Source organism: Neolamprologus brichardi, chromosome 5 (assembly GCF_056152115.1).
Source record: "Neolamprologus brichardi isolate AB-2024 chromosome 5, ASM5615211v1, whole genome shotgun sequence".
In the NCBI taxonomy this organism is placed as follows: Eukaryota; Metazoa; Chordata; class Actinopteri; order Cichliformes; family Cichlidae; genus Neolamprologus; species Neolamprologus brichardi.
Window position 1 is genome coordinate 10,000,798 of NC_142108.1, and position 11,223 is coordinate 10,012,020.

At 42.1% G+C, this 11,223-nt stretch overlaps 2 protein-coding genes across 3 annotated transcripts in view; one reads left to right on the plus strand and one right to left on the minus strand.

Annotated features, from left to right (window-relative positions):
* The window catches only part of tacc1 (transforming, acidic coiled-coil containing protein 1), a 31,248-nt gene extending 30,051 nt beyond the window's left edge, over nt 1–1,197 (minus strand). Inside the window, exon 1 of one of the 2 annotated variants that reach the window (XM_035905034.2) lies at nt 1,062–1,197. The gene's annotated coding sequence lies outside the window, so the exon portion shown is untranslated. Of the gene's footprint in view, nt 1–991 lie in introns of both variants that reach the window. The other variant, XM_035905033.2, reaches the window with a different exon arrangement.
* A 4,227-nt stretch (nt 1,198–5,424) lies between these two features.
* On the plus strand, nt 5,425–11,216 carry LOC102798792 (neuronal vesicle trafficking-associated protein 1-like). Its single transcript, XM_006784522.3, has 5 exons — nt 5,425–5,719; nt 6,036–6,189; nt 6,429–6,545; nt 8,008–8,118; nt 9,881–11,216. Exons 2-5 carry the CDS (start codon nt 6,061–6,063, stop codon nt 10,079–10,081), a joined length of 558 nt encoding a protein of 185 aa, XP_006784585.1. The 5' UTR covers nt 5,425–5,719; nt 6,036–6,060; the 3' UTR covers nt 10,082–11,216.
* Nucleotides 11,217–11,223: the final 7 nt, after the last annotated feature.

Here is an 11,223-nt window from a genome sequence, read left to right on the forward strand (position 1 = left end):
CCAGCAGCTGGAGCCAGCTCTTACCGTTTTACTCCTTTTTATATCTGCACTCTTTGAAACTCAAACATCTTAACAGAACAGGAACTTGTGTAGAACTAAAGCATACAGCCTCTAACTGTGTATTTGAATAAGAGCTGACTGTGTATGTGACGCCATCCAGCTCAGTTTAAATATCCAGGTTAAAACCTCTGTGCTCCACACTGAAAGGAAATTCCAACAGCACTGCAGCTTTCTCATGGCAAGTGACTCACTCAAAGCCACTGATGAATGTCTTCCACCCGTGGCCTTTCCGGCTTGGAAAAGGCCCCTCTGGGTGTGTCTCCCTGTGACCTCATCTTCCCAGAAAATTCTCCAGAAACTTCAGCAGCACATGATGTAGCCCCTGTGCAAGACACCGGCAATAACAAACCAGTCTGTCTCTAAAAGAGTCTCACTTGGCTTATCACGTCATCTCTTACGGTGGTGTGTCTGTGCCTTAGTCTGCTCAGTCAATCAGAGCATCACTGTCTGTGCGTAAATGTGTGAGTGTGTGAAGGCAAGCGTCCTGTTTACTGCTGGCTGTGACAGTTTGAACAAACAAAACAGTCAATCTTAACCTAATTGTCCTTGCCAACATTGTTTGCCTTTAAATCTTTGTGCCTAATTCCTCCTCTAAGGCGACTAAATGTCATGTGTGCAAGCTTTCACCAACCTGCCAGTTACAGCCTTCACAGGAGAAGCACTAATGAGCAGAGCTACTTTACAGCCCCACACACTACAAAACCGCCGGGTCAACAGGAGAGGGGAATTATAGATTTGTGAAAAGAGGCTTTGTGGTCATGCAAAAAAAAAGAAAAGAAAAAGACAATAGTGCTCACATGGCAGCAGGGCGAAACAGACACGACACATTCAAAGAGTCATCTGACACACTGTCCAAAAAGTAGCTGATCAGTACCAGAAAACACACTGTTAACAAAAGCAAGCATGTAAACTACACAGACCCCTTACTTACATGAATAACGGTGCACCTGACTGGCAGGAGAAAAAGAACTGTTCAAAAGCTCTCAGTTTTTAAATAATACCTCAAATCTCTGTTGACTGACAAGCTGTGGCAGATCTGCTGCGAGGTTTAAGTCCTTCACCGAGCCGTGGATGTAGAAATCCCTGGTCAAAGATTAAAGTCCTGTGTTCAGGACAGCTGCTGGAGTTGCCGCTCTCAGAGTGGAAATTCTTGTTCGCTCTGCGTGGTGGTGATCAGTCCATGTGGCTGGATGGGAAATGGGAAATAAACTTTCTGGGCAAGGAGCCAAGTGCAGGGTTTTAAAGACACAGCCGTAGCAGTGCTATATGAGGCTGAGTCACACTTTACAGTACACTACAGCCACTGCTTTTAAACCACTCTGTGATAACTTTAGATCATTTTAAAAGTTCATATTCCTAGTGAGATTATGATAACACTTAACTGATCTCTTTATGATTAAAGTACAGACCCAAAATATATAGTACAGTTGCTTCTTATTTCTTGTAAATTTAGACTACAATAAGTAGTTTCTTATATAATCTTAAAGGTTTTGTTATTTTTGGAAAAAGTAGAAACTCGTTTTCTAGTCCGTTATTGTTTTTTTATCTCACTCAGAAAATCACATGAAGATAAAAAAGTGTGAATAAAAAAAGCTTGTTTATTTATTGACCTAATTTCATTGATTTCTTTAGCGCAGTGATTGCTTAAGAAATCAGCGAGCTGGTGTCTCCCTCTAGTGCTCATTTGCGAGAAGGCATCTGCAACAAAGTGGCGCTGTCAGCAAAAACTACAGCAGACCCTTTACAGTTGTGAATCAGTAAATAAATGCTTGCCTCATTCATATATGATGGAGTTTATTATGTCATTTCATTATGTGCTACTTTCTGCCAGTCAGAGCTTTTAAAGGAAATCAGCATCCATACAAGCCTGCTGAGTTTTCAACTGTGCTGGTAATCTCTGCGGAGAACCTTCCTGGAAAGGCAAAAACGACTTCTCTGCTGAGGCATTAAAAACTTGAACAACACAGCTGCACTGCACTGTGCACTTGCATGCCTAGGGCTTAATAAACAAAAAACAAAATCTTAAAAAAATTGAAATGTTTTGATGTTTTCAAAATTGATTTCTTCAGTCTCAGCTGACTGCGGGTTTTCCCAACTTTATAAACAGTACATTTGCATAATGACTGAAACTAGCACCACTGTTGAACAATGGCCTGTAAGGTCAGTTTCTGGATCATTAATATGCAAATTGTCATGAACATTGATCAGTGAGTATTGATCAATGACCAATAATAGGTGAATTATTTAAATGTATAGCATACAACCCATAGCAAACCCATGTTACTGCCTGTAGTACTGACCCTTGTATGTGAATTATATGAAATGAAGACACAGTTCCAACATCAAACACACTTCGTTGGTGCTGAGAGTTGTCCTGTTGCTGAGGTTGGGGTCATCCTGTAATCTCTTATGAACTACCTCCACTGCTTCAGTGACTGAAACACAAGTGAAGAGAGATGTAACATCGTACGAGACCATTATTTCATCAGCCTCTATAATGACATCTTTCACCTTCTCAACAAAATCCAAGGTGTTCTGGATGTGGTGTTTAGAGCTGCCTACCAGCGAGTTGAGGTTGAAGACAGAAACTTTTAGATGTTATAGGTGACTGAATTGATCATACAGACAATTGGTCTTAAAGATACACCCTGTTTATATATCTGCGGTGAACCATACACACTTGGTGTAGCTTCCCCTGGGTATATCCTGTGATATGAGGTCTGGTAAATGCATTGTCTTTGATCTTGTTTCAGGGGCTCACAAGTATTTTTGTCACTGAGCAGTGAAACATGCAGGGAAACACTCCTTGAAGGCTCAATGATCCCCAAGGACAACATTAAGTCAACTTACTTCTTTAGAGATGCCAAAAGACATTCAGGAATCCTGTAACTCAGACGCCTTCCCATGGCTCCCTCTTTAATGACAGAGTTGTCATTCAGCAATACCTGTTCTGCCCGGATTCACTTGATATACTTCAGAGTTCCACTCACCCTTCACCTGAAGCTGTTTATCCTCTGGCAGATGGCTAAGGTCACAGTCTGCCACAGCAGCAGAATGTAAGTATTGCTCCCCTTCCTCTGCACCCCTTCCTATATGCAGAACCCTGCAGGAGCTGGAGTGTATACATCCAGTAAGTAGTGGAACCCAATTTCTTCTGAACCTTAAAGGGTCCTTGCCACTTAGCCAGTAGCTTATTGTTGTCAGTAAGGAGGCGCACCAACACTTTTTGTCCAGGACTAAGGGACCTCTGCCGGGCTGATCAGTCATACCAGAACTTATGCTTCTGCAGGATTTTGGTCGTGTTCGACTGGACACTCATTTTCTGAAGTAACTCCCTCATCTGCACAACATAGTAAACAATGTTAACAGATTCCAACTTTGCCTCGTCTTCCTCCCAAATGTTTCTCAACAAGGTTAGAGGTCCTGAAACTCATAACCATACAAGAGTTCAAACAGAGAGAAACCAGTGGAGGCTTGTGGTACTTCCTGTAGGCAAAGAGAAGATAAGGAAGCCCTCTCATTCTCATCTACCACCTTTCGAAGCATCTGCTTTAGAGTCTGATTAAACTGCTCGATTAGTCCATCAGTCAGAGGGTTTCATGAAGTGGTCCTCAGGCTTTTAATACCCAGCAGCTTGTACACCTGACATAAAGTTAGTTCTCTGGTCGGTCAGTGTTTCCCATGGAAACCCTACTCTTGAGAAGAGCTGTACAAGCCATTGATTTTGCCTTGATGGATTTCAGTGGGAAAACCTCAGGATATTTGGTTGCATAATCAGTAATTACAAGCATACAGTGATTCCCTGTCCTACTCTTCTCCACAGATCCAATAATGTCCATTCCAAGGCGCTCAAATGGGATGCCAATAATGAGCAGTGGTGAGAGTGGAGCTTTGGAAGGAACTTCGAAGGATATCATTTGGCACTGAGGGCAGCTCTGACAGAAGTAGGCTACATCTTTGCCAGACCAGAAAAAAATGTTGTTTAAAGCGAGCTGTGGTTTTGTGTTTTCACAGTCTGTCCAGTAAGGGAGCAGAAACCAGTGTGAATACATGTCGGCAGCCGACTGCTATCTGTTTATCCCTCCTGTCTGAATCTTCTTTAGTATTGCTTTTTGTTAGTATTCTTGTCACTATTGGTAGCATCAGATGGCACCTGCAGCCCATTCAGGTTGCACCGGAAGTCCAGCTTCTCCAGGATAGGACATACTATCCTGCCATACCAAACTGTCAGAAACAGAGTCCATAAGGTTTCCATGAGGGCCTGACGTGGATCTCTGCTCATAGACCAGCAATATGCAGCTTGAGTGGGATTCACCACAATCCTCTTTACAAATGAGAGCATGTTCACAAAAAGCACATGTAATTTGACAGTGGGTCATGGATGCTTCAGAGAGGCATATCCATGGAGAGTCATACAGACCTTTGTATATTTCAGTCCTCACAACTGTTATGCAGGGGGGCAAGAGGGGTGGCATGATGATACAATACATAGCTTTAAATTGTTTTTGTGGACATTTTGTTGACTTTATTTATACACAGGGGATTTTCACATAGTTCACTGAAGAGGTATGCGCCACCCTGCCTAGACCTCTTGGCCTTTCTTCGCACCTCCATGTAAAATTTTCTAAATCTGCCACTGACTCCCACAGCATACCGGAACCAGATCAAACCCAGCAGAGTTAGGATGAAGCAAGTTTTGTTTTGTTTTGTTTTTGTTTTTTTCTGTTTTACCCATAAGGAAGCAGAACCTCACTGAGCCCCTGAAGCTGTGGTGATCACCTGGAAGAATCAGCAGAGTGCCATATAGCTTGCAGTGTGTGTGTGTGTGTGTGTGTGTGTTTCAAATCTCAAAAACAGATGAGCTCATTGTCATCCTGTCCTTAAACCCATTACTCACGCGGTAGCCAGGCAACAAGCTACTGGATACAATACAGAAACATGCTAGCTTCAGTCCAGGATTTTTATAGGGTGGCGGCATAATAAGGATATAGAATAAACCAAGTCTAATAAAAAATAGTATGACCAAGGTTCGTGTAGTTGTGGATCGCCTGTTGCTTGTTAATAGACACAGGGTGTATCTATAAGGTGTCTTTTTCTCATTGATCCACACGTTTCTGTGTGTATGCTTCATGTTGAGAACCTTTGATATTAAAACCCAAACAACTAATCACCAATAAATGAATAAAAAAAAGGATGAAGTAGCATCTAAGTTTGTTCCTCCCTTTCAAATATCTTATGTACATATACTACTACTACAGCAAACTTAAATGTGGATGCCCCAAAACAAGCGCTCTTTTCTTTCACCTGGATCGCCTTATGATTGGGCAAAGTGACATTTCATCCTAACTGTAAATCTTACTGTTGTTGGAGAGCAGAGGGTTTACAGCCGCTGGTCGGAGTGGGTTCCTGCGTGTGTGTGTGTGTGTGTGTATGGATGGATGTAATGAGGACGTTACATCACTTGCAGTGCAGCCAGACACCAGCAGCAGCATCCAGCTCGGAGGTAACGCGGCGCACAAACCCAGCTGGCCATATTGTGCACCAGCTCCCCGCAAATCGGCTGCGTCACACCTCAAGAAGGCACAAAGCAGTACTGCAGGAATAAAACCACTACACTGCGAGAGGCTCACGGATCAACCCCCCTGTATCGCTTGAGCTGGTAAGTGCTTGGATGCATTAACGCGTATTTCTGTGTATATTTTTCCCCCTTCACGGTGATGCATCAGCCCGAGCTTTGCTTGTCCTCTCCTGCGCTTTTGTGCTCAACGGGTTTCTCGTGGCCCACAAAACGCCCCACATCGTGCACATTACACTGATTGGATTGCATTGTTGTTTTCGTGTGAGAGAAACAAAAACATAATGCACAATTCCTGGAATATTTATGCAATCTTGTGGGGCAGAGGACGATGGATAATGCTTTTCCTTTAGGTTTAATCAGTGCTTGTTTTTTTGTTTTTGCTTTTTGACCCCCTCAGGTTGGCGTTTTTCCGTGCAGGGAAAATGGTTAAACTGGGCAATAATTTCAGCGAGAAAACCAACGGGAAGGTGGTTTCTGAAGACGGGTTTGACACCATCCCTCTCATAACACCATTAGATGCCAGTCAGCTGCAGTTCCCCCCACCGGATAAGGTATGCTTTTTGATTTACCAAAATGTCCATTGATATCTGTGATTCAAAGCGAGGGAACCAGCGCGTTTAGTGGTATTGCCATCACTCCAATTAGAGGGGAGGGGGGGACGGGTAACCAGTCTTACACATCACTTCAGTCATATTGATTCACTTGCATAAAAAATAAACATGTCGATGATTTTACCAGTCATGTTTTTTTCTTCTTCTCATGAAGCGGCTGTGTTTTATTTTCCTGCCAGGTGGTGGTGAAGACAAAGGCAGATTATGACGGTGAGAGCAAAAAGGGAAAGCTACGATCTCCCAAAATCGCAGAGTTCTCAATAAGCATCATTGAAGGCGTTTCTGAGCGACTCAAAGTAAGAATAACGGAGCTGCTACAATCTGTGTTTCATGCATCATCCATTTCCCAGTATACTCCCACACATGCACATCCCTGAGAGCAGATATGTGTCTGCCTGCTGCTCAGGACATTTTTCATCCCCCTCCAATCATAATATTTCCTCCCCAGCACAGCTCATACCTTTTGGCTCCTTCATTCAGCCTTCTTTCGTCTCCCTGTCCTCCCTTGTTGTCTGTAATCTTGGCCGGCTATACAGAGAGACATAATGCTCACTGATTCACTTAACCCCGCCCTGACACTCTCATTAATTCAGCTGCTGCCATGGTGATGGCCTCCAAATGGCAGCATCTCTCCCACCTTTTAATGCTCCTTTGATTAGAAGATAGATTTTTCTGTGCACACCTATAGAATGATTGAAACGCGTGTTTTGCTTTTAAAAGAAACGAATGCGTAAAAGATGCCCTTTCTCCCTATAAATCCATCTGCGCATGTCCTGTGCCAACACTGAGCGATCGTCCCTCTACATTCGTAATCAACAGATGAAAAAATATCTCTGAGCAGTGCCAGGCTCTCTTTGTAGGGCTTTAATTCTCAAACATAAAGCCACGGAGGCACATCACTGCCTGAGAAAACACAGCCTACATCCTCACGTCGGTGCTTTGAAATGTTGCAGGCGGGCCTTTCATCACAGAGAGTCTCTGTAATAAGCTCCTGTTGCTCTGCTTTGTGCACGCTGCACTGTATGCTCTGCTGTGTAACTGTCCAATTCAAGCAAACAGATAAAAAGCAAATACTGTCATTCATATCGACGCACACTCTTAAGAATCTTATCAAACCTGAGCCAAACACAGTGGGCCAAAAAAACAAAACAAAAAAGAAAACAACCCCTCAAAGAGTTGTTGGATGTGTGGCACATTGCTCATAATGTGTGAAGTCTTGTTTCTCTGCTGCAACTGTGAAATTTCACAGATACAGACCCATTTCACTGACATTGCTTTAAAATAGAAATTTTCCCTCCCTCCAAATAGCATATTCATTTATTCTGCTGCATAAAGCACACCTTTTTGGGGGGGGTCATCTTGGGTAATAATGACGCGCTCACTCCCACTGCCCAGAAGCTCCAGTAGGTGTTACATAACTCCCCTGAGAGGTGGGAGCTGAACTGTACAGGTGGCCGCACAAACTGTGTTCTTGTCGAGTTAATTTATTCAGATTATTCTGTAGACCTGACTGGATGTTACTGTCACCGTTTTACTTTATGACCTTCCACATAATTGTCCACGTTTTTTTTCCTTTTGCTTCAATATGGCAACCTTTTACTCTCGCTCAACCTTTAATATCAAAGAAGCTATTAGAGGTTGCTCCAGTCTGCCCATTCGCTTCCTTTCATCAAGATGTAGGGAGTCTATTTATGGTGTCCTTTAACGGAGCTGTCTCGTAGGTCTTCTGCTGACGATGACACTGTGCGTCTCCTTTAGGTGACCTTGCTGGTGATCTGTGCTCTGGCTTTCCTGATGTGCCTAGTGTTCCTCGTGGTCTACAAGGTCTACCAGTATGAACAGCCTTGTCCTGACAGCTTTGTTTACACGGTAAGAAAAACATTTCACCGTGTTGCTGTTCTTTTCTTTTTTTGTTTTTACCTTTATCTGGATAAACCTTTGCCCTTCATGTAGTAAAGCATTTTTGTTGCATTATTTTAAATATCTAATTTAAATGAGGATTTAACTGACCATGAGTGCTGACACCACATTCACTTATACAATTTAAGCTGACATAAATAGAAAATGTATTTTTACCATGGAGTTTTAAAAAAAACCTCTTATCTGAACTTCCTTAGATCCCCAATAAATCTAAATTTTATTACCAGTGCCACCTGTTTGTGTGAAAATATGTAATTTTTGAGAGGTCAAACAGTACATTTTTCATATTACAGACAAAATCTTCAGTCAATAAGCAATAAAACACATTAAATAGCTTTGCTGAAACAGCCATGATGGTCAGCAATTCGCAATAGCTTAACATGGCTACTTTTAATAAAAGATTTCGTTATTAATTTTGTTGACTGGTTTCCATTTGTGTTCCTGTTCCAGGAGCAGTTTAGATTAATCCTTACCTAAGGCTTTTATCGTCCCATACTGCTGGTCTGCAAAAATGACATATTCTCACAATAAAAGCTGTGGGTCTGAGGTTATCGATTATTATCTCACCACAAAGCCTTAATCCCTCTACCTACAGTGCTGGGAAAAAGTCTTGAGTCACCCTTTATTTCTTTCGATTTTGCCTCCAATACTTTTGCTTCCAGCACTTTTGCACCAACAAGGTGATTCCCATAGAGCTATTACCCAAACACCTGGCACATCGTGACATGGTGTCCTTAAGAAATCGGGAAAAAAATCCAGCAAAAACCTGACACAGGACCAGAGAGATGAATCTGGCCCCTCAGGTGACCTTTCTACTGTCCAGTAAAGCCTAATCAGAAATGGTCTCAGTGGAAGTGTTGCTGTCAAGAAGCCATTTTCAGGGAAGGTGAACAGGTAGAGGTATGCCAGATTATACAAGAACTAGTCTGAAAGTCTAATTTGAAACTTGTGGTTGAAATTGCTCAATGTACAGAGGAGGCCAGGAGAGAGGTACCACAGTGAGTTTCTGTAGCCATCTGTAAAATAAGGTTGGAGGTTCATGGTTCATGGCTGTATTCCTCCAGTGATGTTGGCCATCTTGCCAAAGTTCCATCACATTTTGATCAACAATGCAATACCATCTGGAAAAAATCTGAGTGTCAGTGGCTTAACTTTCTAGGGTGACATTGATCCCAAACAAACTAATGCAGTAAAAGCATACCTGGGTATAGGAACAGAGTGAAACAATATCAGTCATGGATTGGCCTTCAAAGAGCCCAGAGCTCAACATTACTGAAGTACTGTGGGGTCATCTTGTTAGGGAACAAAAGAAAAAGGAGCCAGCATCCAAAGTCTGGAGAACTATTCTTGAAGACTACTTAAATAAATGACAAGAAAGCTTGTCAAAGAGACTGTGTTGAAGAATAAAGGTGGTCATACCAAATATTTTGACTTTCAAGCTAATTACAACTGTATACATTTTCCCCCTTATATACATGCATGTTTGCACATGTTAGAATAAACCACTGCAGCAATTTTCCAAAGCAAAATTTAAGACACAAATTGTGCCTCCAGACTTTTGCACAGCACAGTATAACTGTTTAAATGATAAGATTTAACTTGCATTGTTTTCTGTGCTCTTTTGCTCCAATCTATATTCTGTTGTTGTCACCTATTGTGTGCACTGAATGAGTTAACTCCCAGTATGTTTAATTCTCTCTTTCTGGAGCAGCAAGGTCGCTGCATGCCAGCTGGGCTGTATGGCAACTACCCCCCTCAGGGCCCTGGGGGCCGTGGACGTCTCTTCACACTCATTAACCACTACAACATAGCCAAGCAGACCATCACTCGGTCAGTATCACCATGGGTGACCATCATGTCTGAGGAGAAGGTCACCCAGCAGGAGACGGAGACTGCCCAGAAACTGGCTTAACCAACCTGGGATCAGGTGGTGGCTTCGCCTGCTGCTGAAAAATAAATAATATGGTTGTGCCATTCAAGCAAACCTCTCAGTCCTGTGGCTTTAATGGTTAAAAATCCACTTCTTTTGGCTGAGGTGCTATGCTGCCTTGTTGATGCAGTTTGGTCAGCTGATGCTTACAGTAGGAGGAATTTCTGCAAGTGAGGCTAACAGCTGGGTGGATTTACAGGTTTGTTTGAATAGCATACACTGTTATTTATTTACACTTTGAGTGGCAAACGTGTAGAAAAAAAGCCACAGAAACAAACACTGACACACACATTCACTGTCTTTGTACATACACACATGTAACAGAGCTCACTTTAGTACTCAGATTGTGAAACGACTGTGAACCATCTCGTGTCTGCGTCGCTTGTTTTATGCACGCACGACTCTTAATAACAATCAGTTTGCTTTGAATCTCTTTGTATTCCAATACATCAAGTACTGATATGAGCATGTTGGAAATCTCAAGGTTGGGCAAGTGGTAAATTTCTCATGAAGTGACAGGATATTTGCCACTGAGGCCATCTGTATGAAAATGTCTTAGTGTTATGGTATTGTGAACAAAGCCTTGACTTGGAGGAAATGTACCAGCAGAAAACATATTTTAAATTGTGCTGTACTGCTCTCTGCATATAGTGCTTTAAAAAAAGTGTTGATCAAGTTTCTCTTTCTTTTTTTTCCCCTCAAACAGACATGAATGATTGTTTCCATTCATTTGGATTCTGTGAACACAATGTGCTTTGATTTTCTGGCTACACAACACTTATTTAAGGATTACTTTACAGAGCATAACTTTTAAGCTACTGTACTGAATGTTTTTTGCATTGCTAGTGAAGACACTGTATTGCGCAATGCTTCGCATTGATTAATGTCGCCATATATGGCTATAAGCAGCCACCACAGATACTAGAGTTAGGCTGATGTAGTGGAACAATCTGACAGTAGTTGCTTGTCCTGTTGTTTCCTTTCTGTATTTGTCATTTAACTTAACTTGCCACAAATTATGTACCTTTTTCAAACAATGTAATGATTGCCATTGAAGTGCATTTGCTACATAAAAAAAATGTCAAATGAAAAACTTAAATAAAGTGCCCACATTTCACACCGAC

Coding starts and splice junctions, on each gene's coding strand:
- LOC102798792 (XM_006784522.3), top strand. CDS start 6,061: ATGGTTAAACTGGGCAATAATTTCAGCGAGAAAACCAACGGGAAGGTG. Junction 6,190..6,428: donor AGTTCCCCCCACCGGATAAG/GTATGCTTTTTG, acceptor TTTTCCTGCCAG/GTGGTGGTGAAGACAAAGGC. Junction 6,546..8,007: donor GCGTTTCTGAGCGACTCAAA/GTAAGAATAACG, acceptor CGTCTCCTTTAG/GTGACCTTGCTGGTGATCTG.